The sequence below is a fragment of the Carcharodon carcharias genome, chromosome 21 (genome assembly GCF_017639515.1).
Source record: "Carcharodon carcharias isolate sCarCar2 chromosome 21, sCarCar2.pri, whole genome shotgun sequence".
Classification (NCBI taxonomy): domain Eukaryota; kingdom Metazoa; phylum Chordata; class Chondrichthyes; order Lamniformes; family Lamnidae; genus Carcharodon; species Carcharodon carcharias.
Window position 1 is genome coordinate 20,650,692 of NC_054487.1, and position 16,584 is coordinate 20,667,275.

The 16,584-nt window shown below is 44.5% G+C and overlaps 1 protein-coding gene across 3 annotated transcripts in view; it reads left to right on the forward strand.

Moving 5' to 3' along the window:
- The window catches only part of braf (B-Raf proto-oncogene, serine/threonine kinase), a 143,777-nt gene that overhangs the window by 34,077 nt on the left and 93,116 nt on the right, over positions 1-16,584 (forward strand). For all 3 annotated transcript variants that reach the window (XM_041215781.1, XM_041215778.1, XM_041215779.1), the window contains exon 2: positions 13,772-13,873. In XM_041215781.1, the coding sequence (XP_041071715.1) occupies positions 13,772-13,873 (102 nt within the window). The remainder of the gene's footprint in view (positions 1-13,771; positions 13,874-16,584) is intronic.

Genomic DNA, 16,584 nt, shown 5'->3' on the forward strand with positions numbered 1-16,584 from the left:
CTATATAGCCCTGGGGTACAATGCTTGTGGGGGCAGGTCTGTCACTGTATAACACTGGGGTACAGTGCTGGTGGGGGCAGGTCTGTCACTGTATAACACTGGGGTGCAGTGCTGGTGGGGACAGGTCTGTCACTGTACAACTCTGGGTTCCAGGATTGGTGGGGGCAGGTCTGTCACTGTACAACACTGGGGTACAGTACTGGTGGGGTCAGGGCTTCCCCTGTATAATACTGGGGTTCAGTACTGTTGGGGAAAGGTCTGTCACTGTATAAGACTGGGGTACAGTACTGGCGGGGACAGGTCTGTCACTGTATAACACTGGGGTACAGTACTGGTGGGGACAGGCCTGCCCCTGTATAACCGTGGGGTACATTACCTGTGGGGACAGGCCTGCCGCTGTATAACACTGGGGTACAGTACCGGTGGGGACAGGCCTGCCCCTGTATAACACTGGCATTCAGTACTTGTGTGGACAGGTCTGTCCGTGTAAAGAACAAAAACAAAAACAGAATTACCTGGAAAAACTCAGCAGGTCTGGCAGCATCGGCGGAGAAGAAAAGAGTTGACGTTTCGAGCCTCATGACCCTTCGACAGAACTTGAGTTCGAGTCCAAGAAAGAGTTGAAATATAAGCTGGTTTAAGGTGTGTGTGTGGGGGGCGGAGAGAGAGAGAGAGAGAGAGGTGGAGGGGGTGGGGTGGGGTGGTTGTAGGGACAAACAAGCAGTGATAGAAGCAGATCATCAAAAGATGTCAACAACAATGGTACAAAAGCACACATAGGTGTTAAAGTTAAAGTTGGTGATATTATCTAAACGAATGTGCTAATTAAGAATGGATGGTAGGGCACTCAAGGTTTAGCTCTAGTGAGGGTGTTTTTTTTTTAAAAGAATGGAAATAGGTGGGAAAAGGAAAATCTTTATAATTTATTGGAAAAGAAAGGAAGGGGGAAACAGAAAGGGGGTGGGGATGGGGGAGGGAGCACACGACCTAAAGTTGTTGAATTCAATATTCAGTCCGGAGGGCTGTACAGTGTCTAGTCGGAAGATGAGGTGTTGTTCCTCCAGCTTGCGTTGGGCTTCACTGGAACAATGCAGCAAGCCAAGGACAGACATGTGGGCAAGAGAGCAGGGTGGAGTGTTAAAATGGCAAGCGACAGGGAGGTTTGGGTCATTCTTGCGGACAGACCGCAGGTGTTCTGCAAAGCGGTCGCCCAGTTTACGTTTGGTCTCTCCAATGTAGAGGAGACCACATTGGGAGCAACGAATGCAGTAGACTAAGTTGGGGGAAATGCAAGTGAAATGCTGCTTCACTTGAAAGGAGTGTTTGGGTCCTTGTACGGTGAGGAGAGAGGAAGTGAAGGGGCAGGTGTTGCATCTTTTGCGTGGGCATGGGGTGGTTCCATAGGAGGGGGTTGAGGAGTAGGGGGTGTTAGAGGAGTGGACCAGTGAGGCACAGTACTTATGGAGGCAGCTCTGTCATTGTATAATGTGTGTACAGTAGTGGTGAGGAAAGATCTGTTAGTATAAAACATTTTGTTATGATGTGCGTGGTGGATGTCTTGTCTCTGTATAACACCGAGGTACAATTCTGGTGCGGACAGGTCTGTCACTAAAGATCACTGGGCTACAGCACTGGTGGGCACAGATCTGTCACTGGATGACATTGGGGTACAGTACTAGTGCGAACAGCTCTGTCACTGTAGGTCACTGGCGTACAGTCCTGCTGGGGAAGGTCTGTCACTGTATAGCAGTGGGGCACAGCACTGCTTTAGACAGGTCTGGCACTGTATAACACTGGGGTGCAGTACCAGTGGAGACAGGTCTGTCAGTGTAAAACATTCTGTTCTGCTGTGCATGGTGGATATCTGTCCCTGTATAACACTGGTAGGCAGTACTGCTTTAGACAGCTCTCTCTTGTATAACACAGGGTACAGTACTGATAGAGTTAAATCGGTCTCTGTTTAACTCTGGGATACAGTACTGGTGTGTACAGGTCTGTCACTGTCTAACACTGGGATACAGCACGGGTACGGCAGCGCTGTCACTGTAGATCCCTGGGATACAGTCCTGGAGGGGAAGGTCTGTCATTGTTGACCACTGGGTGTACAGTACTGGTGTAGATAGCTCTGTTGCTGTAGATCACTGGAGTACAGTATTGATGGACTCACGTCTGTCACTGTACAGCAGTGGGGTGCAATACTGATGTAGACAGGTCTGTCACTGTATAATGGGTACAGTAGTGGTGGGAACAGGTCTGTCAGTGTAAAACATTGTTACACTGTACATGGTGGATGTCTGTCACTGTATAACACTGGATACAGTGCTGGTGGGGTCAGATCTGTCTGTATAACACTGGGGCACAGAACTGGTGGGGACAGCTCTGTTACTGTAGAACACGGGTACAGTGCTGGTGGGGACAGGTTTGTCACTGTGCGGCAGTGGGGTATAGTACCGGAGGAGACTGCTATATCAATATCTAACACTGCGGTTCAGTACTGGTGGGGCAATTCTGTCACTATAGAACACTGGGGGACAGTACTGGAGTGTGTGGGATGTCATTATAATATCCTGTTATGGTGCCTGTAGTAGATGTTTGTTACTGTATAATACTGGTTGACAGTACTGATGTGGGCAGTTCTGTGGCTCTGTTACTCTGGGTTACAGCACTGGTGAGTGCAGGCCTGTTGCTGTATCACACTGGTGTACAGTACTTCTGTATAACACTGTGATACAGCACTGGTGGGGACAGGTCTGTCACTGTACAACGCTGTATTATAGTACTGGTGGGGACAGGTCTATCACTAAAATATTGGGGTACAGGACTGGTGGATACAGGTCTGTCGCTTTATAATATCGAAGTACAGTACTGGTGAGGTTAAGTCTGTTACTGAATAACACTGGGGTACAGAACTGGTGTGGAAAAGTCTGTCACTAGGGTGTAGTACTGGTGGGTGTAGGTCTGTCACTGTAGAACATTCTGGTATGGTATGCACGGTGGATGTCTGTCACTATAACACTGGTCAGCAGTTCTGGTGTGGCAGCCCTCCTGTGTAATGCTGGGTACAGGACTGATGCATACAGGTCAGTCACTGTATTTCATGTGAGTACAGTACAGTACTGCTTGGACTGGCATGTCACAGTATATCACTGGGGTACAGCACTGGTGTGGACAGATCTATCACTGTATAACATTAGCTACAGTATTGGTTAATATAGGTCTGTCACTGTATAACATATAGGCATCGTACTGGTGAGTACATTTCTTTCACTGTACAAGCTAGATGGGCTGCAACCAAGCAGGACTGGGACCAATATCCCCGCAGAGGTATTTGCTTGTTCTGTGGGGTTTAAACTATAGTGGCAGGGAATGGGAAACTGAGCAGGGAGACACAAGAGAAGGAAACAAAGATAGGAATGAAAGACAGAAAAGTAGAAAGCAATAGTGGAAGGCAGAGGAAACAAGGGCTACCAGCAAATAGGGCCATAGTATTAAAAAAAAGTATAAATGTTAAAAAGACAAGTTTAAAGATACTGCATCTGAATGTACAGAGCATTCACAATAAGGTAGATGAATTAACAGAGCAAATTGATGCAAACAGGTACAAAATGATTGTGATTACGGAGACATGGCTGCAGGGTAACCAAGCCTGGGAACTGAATATTCAAGGGTACTCGATATTTAGGACAGACAGGCAAGAAGGAAAAGGGGGTGGCATGGCGTTGTTAAGGATGAAATCAATATGATAGTGAGAGGGAATATTGGCTTGGAAAATCTAAATGTAGTATCAGTCTGGGTGGAGCTAAGGAGCAACAAAAGGTGGAAAACATTAGTGGGAGTTGTCTATAGGCCTCCAAACAGTGATAAAGGTAGGGGACGGCATTAAACAGGAAATTAGACTTTTGTGTAACTAGGGTGCTACAGTAATCGTGGGTGACTTTAATCTGTGTATAAACTGGGCAATCCAAATTAGCAATAATAATGTGGCGAATGAATCCCTGAAGTGCATAGAAGATCGTTTTTTTAGACCAATATGCTGAGGAACTGACTAGGGAACAGGCTATCCAAGAATTTGGTTTTGTGCAATGAGAAGGGTTTAATTAATAATCTTGTTGTGAGGGGTCCTTTAGGGAACAGTGACCATAACATGATAGAATTCTTCATTAGGATGGCAAGTGAAATACTCTGATCTGAAACTAGGGTCCTAAATCTTAAAGGAAACTATGAAGGTATGAGGTGTCAGTTGGCTAAGATAGATTGGGGAACTTCATTAAACGGCATGACGGTGGATAACGGCTAGTATTTAAGGAGCGAATGTATGCATTGCAACAGTTGTACGTTCCTTTCTGGTGCAAAAACAACAGGAAAAGTGGTCTAACCATGGCTAACAAAAGAATTTAAGAATAGTATTAAATCCAAAGAGGAGTCATTTAAAGTTGCCAGAAAAAGTAGCAAGTCTGAGGATTGGAAGCAGTTTAGAATTCAGCAAAGGGATTGATTAAGAGGGGAAAATAGAGTATGAGAGTAAACTTGCAAGGGATGTAAAAGTGGACTGTAAAAGCTTCTATATGTGTGTAAAAAGAAAAAGATTAGTGAAGACAAATTTAGGTCCTTTCCAGTCTGAAACAGGAGAATTTGTAATAGAGAACAAGGAAATGGCAGAGCAATTAAACACTACTTTAGTTCTGTCTTCACGGAAGAAGACAAATAATTTACCAGAAATATTAGGGATCCAAGGGTCTCGTGTGAAGGAGCAATTGAAGGAAAATAGTGTTGGAGAAATTAAATAAATTGACAGTCGATAAATCCCCAGGCCTAGTAATCTACATCCCAGGTGTCTAAAGGAGGTGGTCATGGAAACAGTGGATGCTTTGGTTGTCATCTGACAAAATTCTGTCGATTCTGGAATGGTCTCGGCAGATTGGAGGGTGGCAAATGTAACCCCAATATTTTAAAAAAAAAAATGGGGGGGAGGGAGCAAACAGCGAATTGCAGACTGGTTAACCTAAACTCAGTAGTAGAGAAAATGCTAGAGTCTATTGTAAAGGACGTGATAACAGGACACTTAGAAAATATCAATGGGATTAGACAAAGCCAGCATGGATTTATCAAAGGGAAATCACACTTGACAAACCTACTGGAGTTTCTTTGAGGACCGAACTAGCAGAATAGATAAGGGAGAACCAGTGGATGTGATGTATTTGGATTTTCAGACAGCTTTTGATAAAGTCCCACATAAGAGGTTAGTGTGTAAAATTAAAGCACATGGGATTGGGGGTAATGTGTTGGCGTGGACTGAAAATTAGTTAGCAGATAGGAAACAGAGTAGGAAGAAATGGGTCTTTTTTGGAGTGGCAGGTGGTGATTAGTGGGGTACCGCAAGGATCAGTGCTTGGGCCCCAGGTATTCACTATATATCACTGCTTTGGATGAGGGAACCAAATGTAATATTTCCAAGTTTGGTGATGACACAAAACTTGTTGATGTACAAAGGGACCTGAATGTCCTTGTAAAACAATCACTGAAAGCAAGCATGCAGGTGCAGCAAGCAGTTAAGAAAGCAAATGGTATGTTGGACTTCATTGCGAGAGGACTTAGTACAGGAGCAAGGATGTCTTACTGCAGCTGTGCAGGACTTTGGTGAGACCACACCTGGAATATTGTGTGCAGTTTTGGTCTCCTTACCTAAGAAAGGATATCCTTGCCATAGAGGGAGTGCAGCAAAACTTCACCAGACTGATTCCCGGGATAGCAGGATTATTGTATGAGGAGAGATTGACTGATTAGGCCTGTATTCATTGAAATTTAAATTGTGACAGGGGACCATTTAGGACTGAGATGAGGAAAAACTTCTTTACTCAGAGGGTGATGAACCTGTGGAATTCTCTACCTCAGGAGGCAGTGGAGGCCAAATCACTGAATATATTTAAGAAGGAAATAGATAGAGTTTTGGATTGTAAAGGTGGCAAGGGGAGAGCACAGGAGTATGACATTGAGGTAGAGGATCACCCGTGATCATATTCAGTGTCGTAGCAGGCTTGAATGACCGGCTCCTAATTTGAATGTTTCTATAATGCTGGGATACAGCACTGGATGGGACAGGTCTGTCACTGTATCACACCTGGGGTTAAGGACTGGTCTGTCACTGTATAACACAGGCACAGTACCGGTGGGGGCACGCCTGTCACTGTATAACGCTGGGGTTACGGTACTGTTGGGGACAGTTCTGTCTCTATAACATTGGGGTACAGTACTGGTGGGTACAGGTCTCACTATAACACTTGTACAGTATAGGTGGGTACAGGTCTGTCACTGTATGATACTGGGATACAGTATTGGCGTAGACAAGTCTGTCAATGTACAACATGGATATAGTACTGGTTGGGGACAGCTTTTTCAATGTATAACACTAAGATACAGCACTGTTGGGTACAGGCCTATCACTGCAAACTAGGGGTACAGGTCCACCACTGTTTAACACTGGGGTACAGTACTGATTAGTACTGGTCTGTCACTATACAACATTTGGGGTGCAGTAATGATGGGGGCTTGTATGAGTTTGTTGTTATGATCCCAGCTGAGGTTACCCCTGGACAAGCCTGATCCCAGAGTCGAACCCAGCTGGATAGATCCTAATTTTTTATTTGTTTGTTTAGATTCTTGGAGAGGGGCTACTGAACAGACTGACAGAAGCACCTGATGAACTTATAACAAAAGAATAAAACATTTATTTAACAAGAAAAGATGAACTATATTGCAATACTCCTTCACCCAAAACTATACCTTTTACAGATATATACAGATTTGTAAGGATGACACAAGTTACAAAGTTATCTTATACTCTAATGTTCACAATAAATACACCATAAGTAAGGTGACCTGTGGCCACACTCTGAAAACAAGTGACAGATGTCACCTCAACCAGATGCTCTGGACTTAATCAACTTCCCCCAGACTCTTGGCCCATCATGAGCCAACTGGTCCCATCTTTTGCACCAGGGTTTCCAATCTCCACTCTCCAAGAACTCACCTTGGAATCTTCTCCCAAAACTGATGCTTTCTCTCAGATGCCTTCCGTAAGGGTTCACCTCCAGGGTCTCAAACTCTCCTTTCGATTTTTATTTTCCCTGGGTCACCACATGCATTCAAGCTGTCTTCCACGCACACACTGTCACTGACTCAGCCGTCAACAGTACACCACTGCTTTACCTATCCATAGCAAAAAGTTACAGACCTTCAGGCATCTCTTTGGACCTTTTGGCCTCTTGCAAGCCGTTTTCACTTTAAATCTGTTTTCTACGCTTTTATCACCGTAAATCTGAAGCTTGGAGCCTTTCTCTCTGCCCCTCACTCTTAACTTGACGTAACAGGTACTTTTTCCAGGTTCCTGTCCTTCCCTTTGACTAGAAGGTCTGCTTGGGACTTTCGCTTGTTCCGTTCCTCTGGATTTTGGAGTCTTTAGTTTAGCTTGGGATTGGCTCTTTGCTCCAGTCTCTTGGTAACTATCCTCAAACCAAACTGAACTCAAATATCTTCCAAGTCAAAACTGCTGTTCTTCGTTTCTTCTGTGTGTCTCTCTTGACACCTGTTGCTTGGCAACGGCCAAGTTTCTCTACTCTTGTTTGTTTAACTTAGCTGCAAAAGTCGTGAAACTCTCCTTAGAAATGCAGGCACCTTCTAAAGTGAAACTAAAACTTAATTTGACCTTTTCTTAACACACACGTACAGAAATACAAATCAAACATTAAAGCTAAAACTCATCCCTAACACCAACAAATACAAATATAGCTTACTTAAACTATCTCCATTTCCTAACACACGGGTACAGTGTTGGTGAGTATAGGTCTGTCACTTTATGACACACTTGAACATTCTGGTATGGTGATAATGTCTGTCACTGTAACACTGGCGGGCAGCACATCTGTGGGAGCCCTTTCCTGTATAACATTGGGGTAAGTTACTGGTGGGTATAGGCCTGCGCTATTACACTGTGGTACATGTTTGTCACTGTAGAAAACTGGGGTACATTACTGATGGCTGCAGGTTTATCGCTCTGCAACCCCGGGGTAAAGTAATAGTGCGTACGGTCCTGGTGGGTTCAGGCCCCTCATTGTATGATACTGGGGTACGGTAATGGTGGAGACAACCCTTTCACTACTACACTGGGATATTGTACTGGTGGGGATAAGTCTATCACTATAATGGTTGTTTGAGGCCTAACTGTGTAGCATTCTGGTACAGTACTGGTGTGGACAAGTTTGTCACTGTGTAACATTGGGATACTGCACTGGTGGGTTCAGGTCTGTCACTGAATAATATGATTACAGCCCCTGAATAACACTGGGTTAAGTACTGGGTGGACAGGCCTGTCACTGTATGACACTGGGATATAGTACTCGTGGGTACAGGTCCAATGTTGTTTGACATTATTGTTGGGATCATATCTGCCACTGTATGACACTCGTGAACAATACTGGTGGGGACAGGTCTTTCAATGTATAACACTGGAATGCAGTAACAGTAGGTACTGGTCTGTCACTGTATAACACTGGTACTGTATCAGTCTGGATAAGTCAGTCGCTATAACACTGGGTATCAGTACCAGTGGGGACAAATTTATCACTCTATAATACTGGAGTATAGCACTGGTGGTTGCAGGTCTGTCACTGTGTACCACTGGGGTACGCTGCTGGAGGGGACCGGACTGTCATTGTATCACTGTAATACAGCACTGGTGGGTACAGGTCTGTCAGTGTATAGCACTGGGTTCTGTTCTGGTGCGTACAAGTCTTTCATTGCAGAGCACAGGGGTAGAGTACTGGTGGGGACTGGTCTGTCACTGTCTAATACTTGGGTTTAGTACTGGTGTGTACAGCTCTGTCATTGTGTAACACTGGTGGGTATAGGTCTTTCACTTTATAACATGAGTACGGTCCTGGTGGGTACACTGTCACTTTACGACCCTGGGGAACAGTACTGGTCATGACATGTCTGTCACTGTAACACTGGGGTTAAGTACTGGTGAGGACTGGTCTGTCAATGTATAACATTGAGGTGTAGTGTTATGTTCAGGTACTGCTGTCTGTCACTCCAACACTTGGTTACTGTAATGATGGATACTGGTCTGGCACATTACATGGTTGAGATACTGCGCTTGTAGGTGAGATACTGTGCTTGTGTGTAATGTTGGGTGAGGGGGGTCGTCTACTATTGGGTAAAAATTTGTCTAGCTGTAACAGTGGCATTCAAATATTTTGTATTCAGTCATGGGATGTGACATTTATTGCCCATCCCTAATTCCCCTCAGAAGGTGGTGGTGAGCTGCCTTCTTGAACCACTGCAGTCCATGTGGTGTAGGTACACCCAAAGTGCTGTTAGGGAGGAAGTTCCAGAATTATGACTAACAGCAGTTGCCTGGAAGGGAACTTGAAAGTGGTGCTGTTCCCATAACCTGATACCCTTGACTTCCAAAGCGATAGGGTTTGTGGAAGGTTTGGAAGGTGCTGTCGAAGGAGCCTTGGTGAGTTGCTCCAGTGCATCTTACAGATGGTACACACTACTGCCACTGTGTCAGTGTTGGAGGGTGTGAATATTAAAACAGTGAAGGTAGTGGAGTGAAAGCTTTAATGTTGTTGGAGCTGCACTTATCCAGGCAAGCTCTAGACCTCATTACAGCCTTGGTCCAAATATTGGCAAATGAGCTGAACTCCAGACATGAGGTAAAGGCACTTGAGAGAAAGAAACCTCATGGAATTATGGAAATAGAGTAGGGTAGTGGGACTGACTAAATTGCTCTGCAGAGAGCTGGTACAGACTTGATGGCCTGAATAGCCTTCTCTTGTGCTGCAATGACTGACTCTGAGACTACCTGTCCTTGACATCAAGGCATTGTTTTGCTGAGTGTGATATTGAGTGCAACTCCAACAACACTTTTTTAAAAAAACTCAACACCATCAAGTAGCCTGCTTGATTGGCACCCCATCTGCCACGTTTTACGTTCACTCCCTCCACCACTAATGCACAGCAGTGTGTACTATCTACAAGATGCACTGCAGCAACTCACCAAGGCTTCTTTGACAGCACCTTCCAATCACATGATCGCTACCACCTAGAAGGACAAGGGCAGCAGATAGATGGGAACACCACCACCTGCAAGTTCCCCTCCAAGCCACTCACCATCCTGACTTGGAAATGTATCACTGTTCCTTCACTGTCACTGGGGCAAAGTCCTGGCATTCCCTCCCTAACAGCATTGTGTGGACTGCAGTGGTTCAAGAAGGTGGTTCATCACCACCCTCTAGAAGGCAATTAGGAATGGACAATAAACGCTGTCCAGCCAGTGACACCCACATCCCAAGAATGAATTTTAAAAAAGATTGAGGATTTTGTACTGGTGGATACAGGTCCATCATTACATCTAATTATCTTTGCTGATAAGTATTCGTCTGTTATGGTAGAACATTGGGACATAGTACATGGAAGCAGATGTATTTTCCTTATTACACTTGGGTTTCATGCTGGTCTGTTACTTTACAACCCTGATCAGGCATTGGGTTGTATAAAACAGGTTTTCTGTTTTCACTCCTTTTCACCTTTCCTGAATGCTTACTGGAATACTGTCTCCAACATGGGAACCTGAGAGCAGTTGTTCTCATCCAATTTGGCTCAATCAGCACAGAGCACCATGGAAATAGGATTCTGCCAGACAGTTGCTCCCAGACCCACCCAGGGAGCTCTGGTGGCTACTTGGCAATTATAAAAGGAATATTTTAATAGTGAGAGTCATTGGACATAAGATTCTTTCATAACCTGCACTGGGCATAACACTAAGCCCAGGAAAGATGCATTTGAATTTCTGCTTCAGCATCAGCCTCTGCCTTGCTGCAATGGGGACCTTTAATCCTTGGTCTAGGGATGGGAGGGTGGAGGAGAAACTAACCCAGGGTTTCGGTTTATGATTGTTACCTAGCGGCTTCTGCCTGACAGTACGTGTGTGAAGACATTGGGTGAGTTATAAGCTGACCTTGACTATGAATTGAATTGTTATTGGCCCCAGTTGCAGTCTAGGCTGCCACCTGAGGAATAGCCTCTTGGACAAGTATTAGAGGGTTGCAGAGTTGCATACCTCAGCATCTTCACGAGAAATAGGGACAATGTCAGCAAAAGCAGTGGAAAATAAGTTTCCATATGAAATAGCTTGCTTTGCAATAAAGTCATTATAGGACAGATGTGGATCCTTGCCTTGTTTTAAAACTGTGTTGTGGATTAAGCTGTCATACGAACATACGAATTAGGAGCAGGAGTTGACCACTCAGTGTTGCTCAATGAGATCATAGCTGATCTGATTGTAACCTCAACTCCACATTCCAGCCTACCCCTGATAATCTTTCATCCCCTTGTTTATCAAGAATCTATCTACCTCTGCCATAAAATATTCAAAGCCACACATTCCACCACCTTTTGGGGAAAAAACGAGTGTTTACAAGAGCAGGTCAGAGGCTAGGAATCCTGAGGCAAGTGACTCACCCCCTGACTCCCCAAAGCCTGTCCACTATCTACAAGTCAGGTGTGTGATGGAATACTCTCCACTTGCCTGGATGAGTGCAACGCTAATGCTCAAGAAGCTCGACACCATCTAGGACAAAGCAACCCCATCCACAAACATTCACTCCCTTTACCACTGATGGACAGTGGCAGCAGTGTGTACCTTCTACAAGATGCACTGCAGAAACTCACCAAGGCTCTTTAGACAGCACCTTTCAAACCCACAACCTCTACCATCAAGAAGGACAAGGGCAGCAGACACATGGAACCATCACCACCTGGAAGTTCCCCTCAAGCCACAAACCATCCTTACTTGGAAATATATCGCTGTTCCTTCACTGTTGCTGGGTCAAAATCCTGGAACTCCCTCCCTAACAGCACTGTGAGTGCACCTACACCACATGGACTGCAGCAGTTCAAGAAGGCAGCTCACCATCACCTCCTCGAGGGCAATTGAGGATGGGCAATAAATGCTGGCCTAGCCAGCAACGCCTGCATCCCGTAAATTAATTTTTTAAAAAAAAAGGTTCCAAAGACTCATGACCCTCTGAGAGAAAGAAACCTTCCCCATCTCTGTCTTAGGTGGGCGACCCTTATTTTTAAACAGTGACCATCTAGATTCTCCCACAAGAGGAAACATCCTTTCCACATCCACCCTGTCAAGACCCTTCAGAATCTTATATGTTTCAATCAAGTCGCCTCTTCCTCTTCTAAACACAAGTGGATACAGGCCTAACCTGTCCAACCTTTCCTCATAAGACCATCCACCCATTCCAAGTACTAAATCTGGTAAACCTTCTCGGAACTGCTTCCAATGCATTTACTTCCTTCCTTAAATAAGGAGACCCAGTATTGGACACAGTACTCCAGATGTGGTTTCTCCAATGCCCTGTATAACTGAAGCAAAACCTCCCTACTTTTGTAATCAATTTCCCTCACAATAAATAATAACATTCTATTAGCTTTCCTAATTACTTGCGATTCATGTATTAGGTCACCCAGGTCCCTCTACATCTCAGAGTTCTGCAATCTCTCACCATTTAGATAATGTGCTTTTTTATTCTTCTTGGTTGTGAAGCATAGGAAGAGGCTATTTAACCCCTTGAGCCTGCTCCACCATTCAGTTAGATTATGGTTGATCTAAATCTCAATACCCTTTACCTAACTTAGTTCTTTTACTGGCCTCACAACAGAAAAGTTGGCAAGTGATGAGATACTTCAAAGTCAAGACTAGTCCGATGTCTAAATGCTCCTCCCTGGTCTGTTGACAGAATGCCCAAAGGTATTCCACGGGGAGATGTTCTAACTTTTTATTTGATGTCTAGCTGTTGGGGTTGAAAGTTTGTACATCAGTGATAGTTGGTTCCAGGGAATGTTTTAGATTAAGGTTTAAATACCACCGGGCCCAACTGATGCCTTATGTAGGTGCTATTGAATGAAAGCAACAAATAATTTCAAAAAACAAGTGGTTGAGTTCTTTAACTTACTACTAACACCAGGAAGTTGCATTTATATAAAACCATTATCAGTAAAATGCCCCAATGAGTTTCATCAAATAAAATTTTACACCAAGCCACAGAAAGAGATGTTGGGGCAAATATCTGAAAGCATCTTAAAGAGAGAAGGGTAGTGAGCAATGCTCCCTGTAAAATTTTGTGTGGCCAGTTTTCTTTTTGACATGCAGTACCTATAATTTTTATTTTTTGTACGAATGTGCACATATGGTATTTAATCGCAGAACAAGACCTGCATGGTAGCTTGAGGCTGCTGCACAGCTGAGCACATGCATAGTTTAGCAGGAACATCGTGGAGAGGTTTCGGGAGGGAACTCCAGAGCTTTGAGCCCAGGCAGCGAAGGCATAGCTACCAATGATGGAGCGATTAAAATTGGGATGTGCAAGAAGCCAGAATTATAAGGGTGCAGAGATCTTGGAAGTTTGTCGGGCCGGAAGAGATTACAGACAAAGAGCATCAAGTATATATTTCACAATCTGTGTGTGCCAATGAGTGACAATGTTGGCTCAAAGGGTTGGAGTTCTTGCACAAGTGCAAAGGAAATGATTGCAGTCAGAGGCTTGCATCCCCAAATGTTGGCTGGGCTGCAACAAATGAAACTGTCCATCGAGTTGTAATTTCCCCTGCCCCCCCCCGGCCAACCTCCTTCCTCACTGGATCTTTTCTAGAGCCCTTTTGGTTTAAGTAAAATGCTTAATGTTTTCTCTTTAACCAGGTCTGGAACATCAAGCAGATGATCAAACTAACTCAGGAGCATATTGAAGCCCTGTTGGACAAGTTTGGGGGGGATCATAATCCACCCTCTATCTACCTGGAGGTGAGTGCAGACAGTTACTAAATATGCTGTGACATTGGCTGCACTCAGTTGATGAATGGATTTTTTTTTTACATAAATGGAGAGCGAGTTGGGAAAAATGAGGTCAGAATCTCACTCCACGGTGGCCAGAGCCTGCAGCTTTGTGATGTGAGGTCATGCACTTTGGTAGGAAGAATAGAGGCATAGACTATTTTCTAAATGGGGAGAGAATTCAGAAATCTGGAGTGCAAAGGGACTTGGGAGTCCTAGTCCAGGATTCTCTTAAGGTTAACTTGCAGGTTGAGTCGGTAATTAGGAAGGCAAAATGCAATGTTGGCATTTATTTCGAGAGGACTAGAATATAAAAGCAGGGGTGTGCTGCTGAGGCTTTATAAGGCTCTGGTCAGACCACATTTAGAATATTGTGAGCAATTTTGGGCCCCGTATCTCAGGAAGGATGTGCTGGCCCTGGAGAGGGTCCAGAGGAGGTTCAGGAGAATGATCCCAGGAATGAAAGGCTTAACATATGAGGAACATTTGAGGACTCTGGGTCTATACTCGATGGAGTTTAGAAGGATGAGGGGGGGGAATCTGATTGAAACTTACAGGATACTGAAAGGCCTGGATAGAGTGGACCTGGGGAAGATGTTTCCATTAGTAGGAGAGACTAGGACCCGAGGGCACAGCCTCAGAGTAAAGGGAAGACCTTTTTAGAACAGAGATGAGGAGAAACTTCTTTAGCCAGAGAATGGTGAATCAATGGAATTCATTGCCACAGAAGGCTGTGGAGGCCAGGTCATAGAGTGTATTTAAGACTGAGATAGATAGGTTCTTGATTGGTAAGGGGATCAAAGGTTATGGGGAGAAGGTGGGAGAATGGGGTTGAGAAACTTATCAGCCATGATTGAATGGCAGAGCAGACTCGATGGGCCAAATGGCCTAATTTGTGCTTCTATGTCTTATGCAGCTACACCTTGAAGCTTGATGGGACAAAGTTGACATTGTAATTTACAATAGTAAATGTTGATACATGAACACAGCCAAAAATTGTGACGACAAGATGTAACGTTTGTGGGCAGAAAATGTGCTCTAGAATATTATTAGTATATTGATATATTCAGATGGTATGGTAGGAAATGAATACACAGTGATTCTGTTACTGGTCTACTAATTCAGAGGCCTGGGCTAATGACCTGGAGACATGAATTCAATCTCACCATGGTGGCTGGTGAATTTAAATTCAGTTGATTAAAGTCAAATAAAAAGCTAGCCTCAGTAATGGTGACTGTGCAACTACTGAATTGTAGTAAAACCCTTTCTGGTTCACTGATGTCCTTTAGGAATGGAAGTCTGCTGTTCCTACCTGCTTTTGCCTACATGTGACTCCAGACCCACAACAATGTGGGTGACTCTATAACTGCCCTCTGGAATGTCCTAGCAAGCCACTCAGTTATATCAAACCAACAAGAAGCAATAAGATTAAAACGAGACTGACCACCTGGGAGCAATCTAGGCAATAACAAAGGAACACCCACCCCAGTCGACGCTGCAAAGTCCTCACTAACATCTGAGAAATTGTGTCTAAGTTGGGTATTTCCACATGAGTCAAGCAACAACCTGATGTGTTCCTACTCTCAGAATCATACCTTTCAGCCAATGACCCCTGACTCTTCCATTCTCTGGGTATGCCTCTCCACTGGCAGAACAGCCCCACCAGTGATGATAGCTCAGTGTTATAGAGTTGGGAGACAGTGGCCTTTGGAGACCCCATGAACGCTCAGCATCAGCTCAAACATCGACAAGCAAACCTACTGCCCTTCCCCCTCTGATGAATCAATACTTCTTCATGTTGACTACCTATTGGAAGGAGCACTGAATGTGGCAAGGACACAGAATGTACTGTGTGGGAGACTTCAGTGTCTGTCACCATGAGTGGCTCAGTAGCAACTTCTGCTGAAGCTGACAGAGTGCTGAGGGCATATTGGCCAGACAGGTGGTGAGAGAATCAAAAGAAGAGAACTACCTACTTGACCTCATTGAACCTTAACTTGAATATACATGTGGTAGAGAATTCCAAAGGTTCACAACCCTCTGAAGGAATTTCTCCACATCTCTGTCCTAAATATTCAACCCCTTATTCTGAAATTCTGAATCCTAGTTATAGAATCCCAGCCAGGAGAAATGTCCTCCCAGAATCTACCCTTACCTAGCCCCTTAAGAATTTTATATTTTTTTTAATGAGAATCATCTCTCATTCTTCTAAACTCTAGGAAATGTAGGTTCACTCTACGCAATCTCACTTCAGCAGCTGGCAGGCCGTATTGAGAGAGCATTTAGCAAAGCATATAGGATCTTGGCCACAGCTAGAGTTTTGCGCCCAGTTTGGTCACCACACTTTAGGAAGGGTGCAAGGATCCTCGAAAGAGTGCAGAGAAGATTTATCAGCGTGGCTCCAAGGATACAAGGTTAGGTTGGAGAAGCAGGGGTTGCTCTCCTTGGAGAGGGGAGATTTGATAGCGATGTACAAGATTATGTCAGGTTTAGATAAGATAGACAAACAAAAGGTGTTCCCGTTAGCTGATGGTGCAAAGACCAGGTATATGGATTTAAGGTTTTGTGCAGGAGATACAGGGGCAATAGAAATGTAAGAGCAGGAGTAGGCCATTCAGCCCCTTGAGTTTGGTCTGCCATTTAGCTAGATCATGGCTGATCTTCTACCTCAGTGCCATTTT